At 44.7% G+C, this 13,873-nt stretch overlaps 1 protein-coding gene and 1 long non-coding RNA gene across 3 annotated transcripts; one reads left to right on the top strand and one right to left on the bottom strand.

Moving 5' to 3' along the window:
- Positions 1-116: 116 nt before the first annotated feature.
- LOC109637927 (cohesin subunit SA-2) lies at positions 117-11,669 on the bottom strand. The gene is made up of 31 exons (XM_069532350.1): positions 11,555-11,669; positions 11,363-11,438; positions 10,936-11,100; positions 10,576-10,672; positions 10,390-10,466; positions 10,184-10,255; positions 9,888-10,092; positions 9,659-9,810; positions 9,486-9,559; positions 9,256-9,379; positions 8,993-9,091; positions 7,863-7,942; positions 7,661-7,768; positions 7,451-7,577; positions 7,136-7,253; positions 6,767-6,870; positions 6,585-6,677; positions 6,411-6,494; positions 6,105-6,305; positions 5,920-5,996; positions 5,736-5,811; positions 5,544-5,624; positions 5,093-5,185; positions 4,835-5,009; positions 2,657-2,793; positions 2,093-2,194; positions 1,850-2,001; positions 1,642-1,770; positions 1,361-1,551; positions 1,212-1,287; positions 117-1,115 (listed from the first exon to the last, which is right to left on the bottom strand). The coding sequence occupies exons 1-31, from the start codon at positions 11,602-11,604 to the stop codon at positions 1,001-1,003; spliced, it is 3,510 nt and encodes a 1,169-aa protein (XP_069388451.1). The 5' UTR covers positions 11,605-11,669; the 3' UTR covers positions 117-1,000.
- On the top strand, positions 10,541-12,739 carry LOC138411754 (uncharacterized). Of its 2 annotated transcripts, none has more exons than XR_011244242.1 (3): positions 10,541-10,682; positions 11,547-11,635; positions 12,603-12,739. It is a non-coding gene; the product is annotated as an uncharacterized lncRNA (long non-coding RNA). The 2 variants fall into 2 exon arrangements; XR_011244241.1 differs by lacking the exon at positions 12,603-12,739 and adding an exon at positions 12,371-12,509.
- The last annotated feature ends 1,134 nt before the right edge of the window (positions 12,740-13,873 follow it).

Here is a 13,873-nt window from a genome sequence, read left to right as displayed (position 1 = left end):
GTAGTAAAAAGTGTTTGTTATGTTCACTGTTACATTTCCAGAAGATTCTGTCACCAAACAGAATCTGTTGTGTTGTGTGAAGATGGTAACAGAGAGTAATGAAATGCTTTCAAACATTTCTCCCTTTGTAAAATGTCTGTTTATTTAAGTTACTTTACAGCAATACATAGGTAGTTAGGTACCTTGAACCCAGCGTTTCCTATAAGGAGCAATAATAAAGTGACAGGTAGTAACAGCATGATTCAGATAATAAACAAAGACAAACCATGGACCTGAGTTTGATCCAAATGAAGTAAAATATGGATCACTTAATGTCACCAGTTAATTTGAAACACAAGATGTAAAGCAATAAAAAAAAAGTTGCTTCTCAAGACAAAATGTTAAATTCAACATAATTTAAAAAAGTAAAGCTGGAGTTTTTCTGTGTGTTAATTTCAATAAATACCATAAATATCAAAAGACTAAAACCAACAATGTTTTAACTCCTCTCACCACGTTCCCACTTTCCTCCCAACAGACACGAACACGTTCACACCCGCTGGATTCTCAACCTTCATCCCTATATTGCACATTTAAAAAAAAAAAAGCCTTTTCTCTACGGAGGATAAGAAAAGTTCATCTTATCTTATAACACATGATTTTTTTAAAAGAGCAACTTGTTCTCTATAACAGCTCAGCACTTACATTCTTAACAAATGTTACTTAAACATGATTCAATTATCCAGGGCCTACTTTCAGGGGCGGAGTATCTGTAAAGCTTGGTGAGTGGTCGATAAGACTAGAAACTCTCTCCAGCAGTAGATTCCATTTAGCAATTCATTGTTGGTTGTGGTCTGTTTTGGGGATTTGAAGACAGAATATCACATTTATCCTTAAAGCTCGTTTCCTCTTAAAAAAACATAATGTACGAGACGTTTGAGAAGCTTTGGATGCTGGCAGGTCTGGACACCTGAACACAGAAGACAAAAAAAAGTTTTGATGTTCCCTAACCTCCTCGTAGTTAAAGTTCGATCTCCACCGTGTCGTCATCCGCCTCGTTGCTCGAGCTGAGGACGAACCCCTCTGTGTTCGGTCTTGGTGCAGGAGGCTCCACGTCGGTGGTTTTCTCCTGATGACTGAGGAGTTTACAATCGTTAATGTGAGTGAGACGTGGAGGATTTTATTTTTGTTCAGATATAAATCAGAATGTGAGGAATCATCGTCAGCCTCACCTTGGACTGAATTTTGATCTGAGACCTTTGCTAACTTTGGAGTCGACAGGGCTGAACGCACAGGGAGACTTACCTCCTGAAAAATATAAAGACACGCGTGACGTAGCTCGTAACGATGTGATATAACTCTGTTCTGTCTGGTGCGTTACCTTCTAGCTTCTGTTTGGAGAAAGGAGAGCGACTGGGCGGGCAGGGCTTCCTGTCGGAGCTGACATAGGACACGGCATCCTCCCCTTCAGCTACAGCCAATAGAGAAGCACGGTAGTAGACGAGCGGCTGCCAGCACTCGTCTCTGAGGTTTATGAAAAGCTCTGCTGTGTGTTTCTGCAGGTACAAGAACCTGCACAGACGCACACAGTCGTCAGAAAACGCTGACACGTGTTTCTGAGATTTTCAATGCATTGTTTCGAAGCGTGTGTGCAGCACTTACACCGTCTTCTTGTCTGGTTTGAGCAGTTTGCTGGAGAACTCGCTGAGGATGGTCAGGTACGAGAGGAGCGGCGGCGTCGGTGTCTCTGGGGTCTGGTTGAACTCCTGGAACACAAACTCGATCCCCGTCCTGAATCAATTTAAGTTAAAAACGTTGAGGCACAAAAACCTGCAAACACTGAATCCAGACCGTGAGAACCTGCGCTCACCTGTGCATCATGACGACGCACTCACGGAACTTGAAGGGGTCCCCGAAGGTGAGGGCGAAGCGTCTGGCCAGCTCCTTGATGCTGGTGAAGGTCTGGACTCCTGGTTGAGCCCTGCCTCCGCTCTCCTGCTCCTTTTTAAGTCGCACGAACAGCTGAGGAGCGCAGGAAGAAAAACCAACACATCAGCGTGTTTCTGCTTGTGAGTGCCTGATGATTATTTGGATGCATGTGAAGAGACTTTACCTGTTGCAAACACAGGACCAGAGTGCGAGAGCTCTCGATCTTATCCGTCTGTCTGGCCTTGTACATGGTCTCCTTGATGATGTCTCCAAAGTCGTTATAATACTGAAATGTGGAAAAACACCAGAACTCTCAATGTTAAGTGAAAACATTCTAGATCTGCCCCCTGATTCATATCTGCACCAACATTTCATGATTCTTTCCTCAGACTTCCTGCATCATTCCACCAGGTTTCATCTGTGTGGTAGTTTTTTGCGTAATACTAATAACTACCAGACAGACTTAACTCTGAGTTTATGAAAACCAACAAGACATCCTGATAAAACTGGTTATTACATTTCTATGTTTACTCAAGTTGTGAGAGGATAAATCATTTCCTGCCACCATCTTTGTTTGGATTAGAAAAAGAGGTGCAACCTGGGAAACAGAAAGACGATAAGTGTTTCTTTAGTGTGTGTTGAGTGCGTTTATTGTTTGGATCCAGCAGACAAACTTCAGAGGTGCTGAGTCTGATGCCGACTGTTTCCCCAAACTGTTGCACTATCCCTTTAAGGAGTTGTCCTCTACCTTTGTGTAATACATGAAGACCTCAGCCGCCGTGCTCATCTCCAGCACCCCGTGCACTATCAGTTTGCAGAAGGCCGCCAGGAGATTTCTCCGTCTGTGAAGGTCCTCCAGCCTCTCCACCTCGGAGCCTTCGCTGACTGACGGAGCCAGACGGGAGGGGAAGTGTGCGGTTGGATGTGAAGTGGTGGAGAGCGAGTGGAGGGGGGGGGGGGTGAAGTAAGAGGAGTGATTAATCATGAGAAATCATATAACAGAAAGGAAAAGAACAAAGCACAAGAGGGAAAGAGTGTTTCAGTTGGTTTCGGGACAATGGCTTTAACAGGTGGAAATCAAAGATAACATAAGAGCAGAGTTATGGTTGTGACACCATGTGGCTTCAATCTTTCGCAGGGCTAATAAAACAGACGCGGAGGTGAGCCAGAGTTAATGGAATTTTCTCACGGAAAAAGATTGCCCTGATTTTATGATTTAACTCAGTGCCCTTGCCCTTCGAGTGATCTCTGATCCAGCAACTAATCGAAAACACTGTCTATACAACAAAACTGTTACCAGGCAGATCCAATAAAACAACGACTTTTTATTACATGTTCAAAAACCAATAATCCTGGATTGTATTTGGTTGAACATTTAAGAAATTCCCACCAGGACGTTTATTGACTTCTCCGGACTCTCCCGTATTTGGATGCAATATGTTTCTGAAAGTCGAAGCCGTCATGAGAGTTAATAAAGAAATGTTTTCGTTACAGTCGAGACGCCGATGAATTCATAGGTTTACCTGCAGGACTTCACAAAGAGAACACCCCGTATGTTTCCAACATGTCAATCTTGTTTTTCTCACTTCAGATCACACAGGAGCAAACTGTCCTCATCAATTTACAAGCCGCATCACTTTGCATAACAAAGTCGAACATCCTTTCATACAAATTAGTCGGCCCTGTTTCAGTCTGAAGGTATTAACAGGGTTTCCTTTGTAATTGAGGGTCAATTGTCAGGTCAGGTTGCAAATCAGGCCCCATTTGCAGTCGGCAGGCGGCTCTGCAGTGAGTTATTAAGCTGAACGTGTGGCCGTGCATTTAATATCTGCATGTTGTTACCACGCTCTGAGCCGAGGCGTCGCTCCGAGCAGCGGAGCGACGCTGGGGCAGAGAGAGAGTGCCATCTACTGGGCATGTACAGCCACTTGTTTTCTCCAGGGCGTCCTCAAACGCGTCGGTCAAACGCACAAATATGAAGCAGAAACTTTTATCTGAGAAGTTTACAGAGTTTGTCTTTGTGAAAATAAAATTCTCAGCTTTGTAGAAGTCCTGAAACTTTAATGTTTCAACATGTACAACCAGAATGGCACACAGTCGAGCCGAGGCCCGACTGTCCCCTCATCAAACTACTATTAAATTCACTCAATCTGTCTTTTTATTGGGATGTGCGCTAAATTCCATATAGATATCATCAACCTGATTCTAGATCCATGAAAGATTCTCTGTGAAAATGTTAATAAAAATGCTCTGGCAAGAAATTCAATTCAATACCATGGTTTAAGTAAATAAAGTAATTTATGGTTCTATATTTTGGACCAAGTTTTCTTAAACTTAACTTATAATTTTCTAAATTTCATAAAAATTAGCTGGTATTTTTAAATAAATTACTGTTATATTTCCTTTAAAACCCATGTTATGTGGACCCCCCCCCCCCCCAAAAAAAAATTTATTAGTTCTTCTCTATAGTAGATCTACATCTAAAGTATCTATAATGAATGGTAGTTCAAAGCAAAATTAAGAATTTGGAATAATGGATATTTATGTTAATTTATAAACTTCATTTAAATGATCTATTAAATAATTTAAGTTGTTACAAGTTTGAAACTAAAATAAACAATAGTATAAAGTTCTTACAAACTGCAGGACCTTACATTTTCTCAATTTCCTTTATTATTATAACCACATTTCTTTCTTGGGAAATAATTTCAAAAATCTGTAAAATAACGTGTTACTGCTGCATCTTCTCTTTTTCAGTCAAAATATTTTTCATTTCAGAAGTTAAACTAGTAAAACCCATCACATTTGTAAAAGCTACTGATTGAACCAAACTACTGAAGAGGAAATGATCCTCATTTGTTGTGAGCACAGAGATGAATGTGGAAACATCCCTCCTGCACAGTGAAGGTGAAGGAAACAGACTGACCTCTGCTCTGACTGTCACAGTCTGGACCAAGGAAGACGTGCATGCATACAAAGGTCGACAGCGCCCTCTGCAGTTTGGGACTGGGCGTGTGGAGCAGCGGACCGAAGGAGGTGGGATCCCACACATGAATCTGGTAGGAATGAGCCAACAGGACATCGCACACACCCAGAAAAGCCTAAAAACAGAAAGAGAGTCGTTGGAAAAGTCAAAAATAAAAGAGTAAAGAGCCAAAACCGACACTTGCTGTCTGCTGCCCACCTGATGTCTGACGCTGTGGTCGGAGTGAGAGAGACAGTGATGACTCCGCTCACAGAACAGACGCAGCTGGAGCCTCTGGGCCACAGCGTTCTCCTGAAATACACACACACACACACACACACACACATGTTGGTGTTCAAGGTTTAACCCTAACCCTGGCCTCACTAGAAATCTAATATCACTTAAAAACTCGAAAGAAATGTTGAGAATAATATCAAACTAAATCAGACTTTATATGGAAAATAAAGTCGTAATGTCGAAAAAAACAAACGTGGAAGAGTTGGAAAAACTGAAAGAACTGGTTACGGACAAATGCACCAATATGAATAGTTACATCAACACTCCCAGGATCTGAATATTCATTTTAGGAATAAAAATATAACATCAACATTTGATATCTTTACATTTAACTAACGACGGCTAAGAGCTTATGAAATGAGATGTGACTCACTCTGGACGTCAGAGTTTCACTGCTCATGTTGAGAGACCAGATCATGAAGAAACACAGACACTGCAGGACGTCCAGCAGCACCTTCAGACACCAGGGACGACAAAAGACAATATACAATTAATATTAACTTGAGTGAGGACAGATAAATAAATCCAGACAGGTTCAATTCCTCTGGTGATTCAGTGATGGTACCTCAGGCGGAGCTCCTCCCACTGACAGGAGAGGAGAGAGCAGCTGGAACAGACTCCAGCGAGAGAGGTCGTGACAGCTACAGCGACACGGAGAGAAACAGATACAGCGCGTTAATATGCTCATCACTCTCAGACCAGGATTCGTTTCAGGATATCACAGGCTCACACTCAATCTCAGATCTTACTTGTGGAAAGCTCTGAGTTTCCTGAGTGTGGATAAAATGTCTCCGGTTTTCTCCTCATCAGCAGAGAAGCAGTCGCCCTGAACCAGACAAACAGGAACTAATGAGTTGTTTTCATCCACCATCATCTGGGATCATGAACACGTTAAACATGTCGGGAGGATTTGAGGCCTCAGTGAAATGATCACCTGCAGTGAGTCCTCCAGCAGAACGGTCAGTTTGTCCACCCAGGTCTGGACCAGAGAGTCTCTAGCGTCCCGCGCCACAGAGCACCAGGTCGTCTCCTCTCCACACAGACTCAGGTACGTCCGAGCCGCTGCCTCCACAACAGCGGGGTCAGAGTGGAGGTCTAACACGGCTCCCATCTCTGCCACCAGGCTGGAAACCGCCTGAGCTCGAGAACAGCAACAGTTGGTTTCATAAATCTGCAGACTGAGACGTTCGGAGACATTTTTCATTGTATTGTTTGTGTTAAAGTCCAGAATGCAGCAGACCTGTGTGTTTCCAGCGTCGGGACACAGGATGAAGAACTGAGGAATCCTCATCAGGGAGGCAACGACGTCTGAGCGACTTGAAAACTGCACAAACGACATCACACAGCTGAGATGATAGTGAAACGTACAGAGAGAAGAATGTTCTCATCATTTAACTGTGTGAGGAGTAAAAACCTTGCTCAGTAACTTTGGAAGGACAGTGAGGAGATGTTCGGTGAGTTTGGTACAGTCATCGATCTGAATCTTCTTTTCTCTGGTGCTCATTGCCTGGAATTTAAAAACACACACAAGTACATTTCACAAGTTAAATTTAATTCAGATTCGTTTCAAATTTGAAATATCTTTTCCTCACTGACCTTCTTCGCTCCGCTCCTACCGGCCAGGGCGGGTCCCTCTGAGGCCTGACGCACCGACGCCACCAGGATCTCTATGAGCAGAGCTTGTTCTGCCAGTGTTAGACCTAACACACACGCACACGCACACACACACACACACACACACACACACACACACACACACAGACGCTTTAAATGAAGCCAACAGAGGCTGTGACAAACTACACCATCATATAGGTGATAAACAATAATAACCAATTAACTAATTGAAGAGAGTCCAGGCCCCACGTCCACTTGAAAATATTAAATTTGAATTAAAACTGATCACTTTAACCTGTACAGTATAGTATACACACAACCACACACACTGACAGACACACTTCTTCTCACCTGGACTGTGTGCGGACGGCTCCTGCAGCAGTATGGACGTGAGTGCAGCCCAGTCCTTCAGCAGAGCTCCGCCACAGTCCCACAGACTGTCCACCAGGTACACTACGTGTTTGTGCAGCTGCAAACACACACACACACACACGCACGCACGCACGCACGCACACACACACACACACACAGACACACACACAGACACACACACAGACACGCGCACACACACACGCGCACACACACACAATTTAGTTCATGGTGCATAAAAAAACACACCATGATATGAAAACTAACTGAAACCCTCAAAGAGCCGACAGACTTCACCTCAGACTCCTGGTGAAACTGCAGCAGAGACTTCAGTCTGGCAGAAGTTTGGAGTTTATGCGCCTCCTCCTCCTCCTCATCAACTTCATCCTGAGAATCAGATGTACGAGCTCCAGAGCTGAGAAGCCTGAGAGCGACGGACGATATCCAGGTAAACATGAATTAACCGTTTTTTTGTTTGTTTAGTTTTTTGATATTCTGTAAACTCACCTCAAGTAGAGCAGCTCCCCTGCGGCGGCTGCTAGCGGTCGCTGTGAGGAGTAAACGAACTGGAGCAGCTGCTTGTAGTCGTCTGGACTCAGCACATCATCACATGTTCTGCAAAATCACTACTAGTTATGGAAATAGCGGGAAAACATGAAGGATGAATGGAAAATAAAGGATCAGAACAACAAACATGTTGGTGACTGACTTGGAGATGAGAAGCAGCAGCTTCATGGTCTGCACGGACACTTCATTGTCCTTATCCAGCGTCATGGAGATCATCCGCTCCTAAAACACACACAGTAAACACAGGAGCATATTTATGTTTGACCCTCATTCATCAAGGTTTCTGATCCATGGACTGAATATAGACATGAACATGTAACTTGTGCTCTTTAAGCTTTGTAGCCTATTCTGGTTTTTAATTTTGTATGGACATGCATTGAATGAAAAGAGGCAGATGTTTTAGTTGGACTAATAAAGGATTATCTTATTGTGGCGGCGGGGTGTGGTTAGGGCGCCAGCTGCTGGACGACAGGGAGGAGTGGCTCAGCTGCACAGAATCAGGTAATCAGTCAGTCAATGAGAGCATGCTGGTAACCCGGTGCTGGTCTTGCAGTAGGCTGGGTTCTTGAAGCTGGAGCAGATGCCAGTACCTGTGGGTCCGGAGAGCCAAGTGTATGTATTCGCCTGAAAAGGCTTTAAACCCAATAAAAGGACTGTGAAACACCATTCTCTCCTCCCGTCTTCTGTTCCTACAGCGGCGCCTGAACAGGGACAGAGAGGATGGAAGGACAGTGCTGGGACTGAACCTCCAGCACCTCATAGCGATGCAGGAGACAGCACCAGACACAGGCCCTCGCCGATAATGCAGCGTTTCAGCGTGAGGACCGGGCTCTCCTGTGGGAGCTGATGCTACCCCCAGGACGAGCCAGGAACAAGCTCCAGCCGGCCGCTGCCGGTGGCCCTCCAGAGAATGACCCGGGAGGACGACACGGAGGTGTCGTGGGTGAAGGTGAGGTGTGTGTATGGGGATGTTCACGAATACCCAGTAGTGACTGCTAATTTCATGTAAGGGGAAAAAACATAGTCGAGGCTGGGGTGAGGTTCCGTCTCACGCACCCCCTGATTTTCAGCACAGGTTGTCCGGGGTTCTGGGGGCAGGCGAGAGCGGCGGTGGGGGTGCGTTCACATGCGGTAGGGAGATGTGGGTTGTGTGCTGTGTTCACCGGGGAAACGGAGCGCGACACTGTCGAGGGGATGGTGGGAGTAGAGGAGGTTCTGGTCTTGTTTTATCCCCCCCCCCCCACTGATGCCACTTTAAGCAGGTTCAGTTACCTTGAAGCGGCTGGTGAACAGGTCAAGTCTGGGGAGAAGCAGAGGATCTCCAAACAAACCCTGCAAACTTAACACACACTTGAGACGCACATCTGGAATCTAAAAGAAAGAAAGAAAGACGATGACATCAGCACATTAGGTTTATAAACACAGAGAATAGCTTGTTTTCTAACATTTTTGAATCATTATATTGGACCAGATTAAAAACTATTGTTTGGATCACACTATTTTGCATCGTGCACTTTGTCTTTGCGGTTATTTACTTTGTCGTACATCATCCAGCCCATGTATTTGAGGTAGGTGTCGTTGAGGAATGTGGAACTGTAGAGCTTCATCCACACACCCAACTCTTCCACACAGATGGAGCGAATTTCCGGAAGCACATCGCTGCACAGAAACACACACACACCGACAGACACGCTGACTCAATAGTGACAATGATGCACATTAAACGTTCAGCTATGACCAGCATCAGTCAGTAAAGTTAATTTACCGATATCTCTTGAGAAAAACACCTTTAAAGACGACGTCCATCATGCTCTCTATCTCCACCCTCTTCCCCTGCAGCTGGACGAGCAAGGGGAAGAAGAGAGGGGGACGTGTTCACACAGAGCAAAGTTTAAAACCTTCTGTCTTCACAGTCAGGCACAAGGTGACATGTCTCACCTCTGTGATCTTCTTCTGGATTCTCTCCAGCTGTGGCGTGAGCTTCTGTCGCGTGGTCTTCGTCTTCTGCACCTTGTACAGTTTCTGACTGTTTTCAATCCCGACACTCAGGCTCAGAGCCACGCCCACCAGAGCGCTCAACAGCTTCACCGCTTATTAGAGAAAACGAGAAAAAATGTGTTTATTCAATACCTGTGTGTGTGAGTCTGATGTGTTTTCGGACCCTCACCTGCGAGCGTACAGGTGTGTCTGAAGGCTCGTATGTAAGAGTTCGACAGCTCTGTGAGCAGCGAGATCAGCGTGTTCATCAGGTAACTGTCGAAGATGATGCTGTGCTGACACTGAGCCACCAGCACCGACACAAAGTCACAGAACTCGGAGTGGAACCAGCGACCGTACGGACCCGACTGAATGAGGGGATACTCCACACTGTCCTACAGCAGAGAGGGGGAGGAACACGGAGAGGAAACTACTTTGTAAGTTAGAGAGGAGATAAAGTGCAGGAAGGAGTTGTGTTGTACTGACTGTGTCCATGGGCCACGTGACGGTGAGGATCCACGGAAAGGCCAGAAACTTTTTATACTGCAGACTTGCCACCTGAAACACACACACACACACACACACACACACACACACACACACACACACACACACACACACACACACACAGTGTCAGATCAGAGTGTGTGACGGTTTCAAGACGTCGTTGAGGCAGATTTAAGACGTCGCACCTCGTCCAGCTCCTCCACCATCTTGCTCAACACATCACGGTCCTCTTTGCTCTGACACATCTCTGCAGTGACCACACCTGATGAAGACAGAAGGGAAACAGACATGAATCTGTGGGTTCTGCGTGCGTGCGTGCGTGCGTGCGTGCGTGCGTGCGTGCGTGTGTGTGTGTGTATGTGTGTGCTCACCTTTGCATCCACAGCACTGGATGAAGAAGCTGATGAGATCGAGGAGAGACGAGTCTCTGTCCGTCACATAAGCCTCAATCCAGTCGTCTATCACCGCCTGTTTCACAGTGAGTCACAGAGACTTTATGCTAATATCTTGAGATAATAATCAGTTTTGTTCTCGCTGGTTTCTTCAGGTGTTTTTAAGTAAAGACACTTTCTGTTTTTATAACTGTGAATTTTGTTTGCATGCAACTGCCTGTGAAATTTCAATGTGTTATGCCGTTAACACATTGAAATTGCTGTTAGATTCTGTTTGTGCTGTCTGTACTCAGCAGCTGTTAACACTTCCTCGTTGGCTACTGAGGAAAGTTATCTTACCCGCATGGCACTCCTGCCCATGGTGATGACCTCGAACAGGGTGACGTTCTCCACGTGTCTCCGTTTGCCGCGGCTGCCTCTCGCTCTGCCGACGCTGCTGCAGCCAGCTTTGGCTGTTTTGCGTTTGACATTCTCTGAGCCCGTGTGAGCTCTTTTCCTTCTTCTCTGAAAATGCAACAAGTGAGAAAGAAATGCAGAAAAATCTCACATGGGAGAAGCTAAAATCAAACATTTTCCATTTTGGCTTTGAAATCTAAATCTAAATTTGGTCTACAACGATGCAGATCATCGTAATTGCATCATGGGATTGTGTGTGTGTGTTTTACTTAATGTGCACCTCCCTCCTCTGTCAATATAACTGCTCTTCTACTGCTGCTCTTCTTACAACAGTTAGCGAGCTGAAGAATCTGTCGTCAAAAACATGTACCACGTTCTTTTGTTGGTTCTCGTTTCCCGACTCGTCCTCAGCACCAGAGGAGTTTGCCTCATCATGCGATTTCTTACTGGGAATCACAAAAAAACATGAAAGTAGATGACGTTAGAAAGAAACTATATTATTCAGGGACACACTGTCAGGAAATGAGTAAATTTGTCCATATTTTGTGTTGTAGATGCTCACGTCTGCTCTGACGACCTGGACGCAGCTGCAGCTGTGGACTCAGGGATCATCTCACTCCTCAGATCTTTGCACAGGACTCAGGTGTGTGTGTGTGTGTGTGTGTGGTTCTCTGCATCTGGGAATAAAACATGATCAGTGTCTGAGAGTTATGATTAAAAGAAAAAGATTGTATGATTACAATAATGGATACTTAATCAGTATCAAGCCATTTATGTGTCATAAGGTTTGGATAACAACATATTAAGAATCATTGCAGCACAGTTTCTGTTTTTAATATATAGCTGATATAATTTCCTACTTTAAACATTGACAGACTTTTTCATTATGTTACAAACTGTTGTAAAGTTGTAAACACTTTTATTTTGTTGATGTTCTCGGTTACACGTGACATCTACTGCACTTCTGTCCGTCCTGGGAGAGGGATCCTCACACTTGGCTTTCTGAGGTTTTTTATATTTTGGGTAGTTTTACTCTTGTTGAGGGTTAAGAACAGAGGATGTCACACCTCGTTAAACCCTTTGAGGCAAATTGTGATTTGTGAATATGGGCTATACAAATAAAATGTAATTGATTGATTGAGTTTACAGACAAACAAAGGTAAACTTCAAATCTTGACATTTGTAGAAATGACAAATATTTGATATTTTCACTTAAACAGAATAACTACAACAATTATTTGATTATGGAAATATTTGATTAATCGTTGCATCAACATGACGTGGTTCTGTCTGCGTCTAATCATAAGAAGAGTAAGATAATAGGGTTAGGGTTATGATTACACTGTCAGATTATAATGAGACTGTTGTTGAGTGACAGGCGGTTCACATGATGTGTTACACGCCCCCGCCGCTGGGAGGAGCTGCTTGTTGCTCGAGGACACTTCGGCAGAGAAGAAGCTGGTTCTCATCGTGACTAACGAAACAACAACACTGAGCAAACACATCAAACTCCTGCTTGTTCCGCTGACACGTGTTTTGACGCACAAGGGAAATGTCAGCGGTCATTTCCTGAACTCGTCCTCAGGTTGACTCTGAATATGAACTCTCAGGTCGCTGGGTCTCAAACTGACCTCTTTCACATGCTGTCGTCCTCCTGCCTCCTTCACCGGAGCCTTGTCTTCAACCCTGGAACATGTCAGCCTGAAACACTTCAACTCGCTCCATGAAATCCTCCTCCTCAGCCCCGCAGCTCTCACAGTCAAGCGGCCGGACAGCCTAACCGCTGCTGATTGGCCGGGACGTCAGAGGGAGCGAGTGTGATTGGGTGTTCAGACGCGTCACTCACCGGTAAGTCCCGCCTGCGGTTTTTTTTTTGTTTTTTTTAATTGTGCGCACCAGACAGCAGGAAACATCTGTAGGAGACATCTCTAGGACGCATCTGTAGGAGACATATGTAGGTAACATTTCAAGGAAACATCTGTAGGAGACATCTGTAGAAAACTTCTGTGGGAGACATCTCTAGGACACATCTGTGGGAGACATCTCTAGGACACATCTGTGGGAGACATATGTAGGTAACATTTCAAGGAAACATCTGTAGGAGACATCTCTAGGACACACCGTGGGAGACATATGTAGGTACATTTCAAGGAAACATCTGTAGGAGACATCTCTAGGACACATCTGTAGGGGACATCTCTAGGACACATCTGTGGGAGACATATGTAGGTAACATTTCAAGGAAACATCTGTAGGAGACATCTCTAGGACGCATTTGTAGGAGACATCTCTAGGACACGTCTGTAGGACACATCTGTGGAAGACATATGTAGGTAACATTTCAAGAAAACATCTGTAGGAGACATCTCTAGGACGCATTTGTAGGAGACATCTGTAGGACACTTCTGTAGAAAACTTCTGTAGGAGACAACTCTAGGACACATCTGTAGGAAACATCGGTAGGACACATGTGTGGGAGACATCAGTAACATCTGTACGTGAGGAAGTGGAAGAGAAACAATAACACTAACAACGTGTTGTTTCCTCAGTAGAGTAGAAACATGTCAGACCCTGGGTTTGAATCATAGCCTGGGTTATTTAGGCTCGTAACCGTTCCTACGAGCATTTTAAGTCTCTCACAGTCTGAGGAAGCTGGAGTATCACAGGTACATAGAGACGACCCATCCGGCTGTCAGGTTCAAACCCAGAACCCACTGCACCACCGTGCCATGATGAAAATAACCCAGAAATAATATGATCATGTCCCACAACAGACAAACACACTTTTCTATTGCATTTAATACGTTTTATTTCACTTTAGGTTAAAAAATGACAACAGTAGTTTTTATTAACAGTAGTGCAAGGAGGGATTCCTCAAGCT

Source organism: Paralichthys olivaceus, chromosome 10 (genome assembly GCF_024713975.1).
Source record: "Paralichthys olivaceus isolate ysfri-2021 chromosome 10, ASM2471397v2, whole genome shotgun sequence".
Taxonomy (NCBI): Eukaryota; Metazoa; Chordata; class Actinopteri; order Pleuronectiformes; family Paralichthyidae; genus Paralichthys; species Paralichthys olivaceus.
This window is presented reverse-complemented; position numbering and strand designations above follow the sequence as displayed.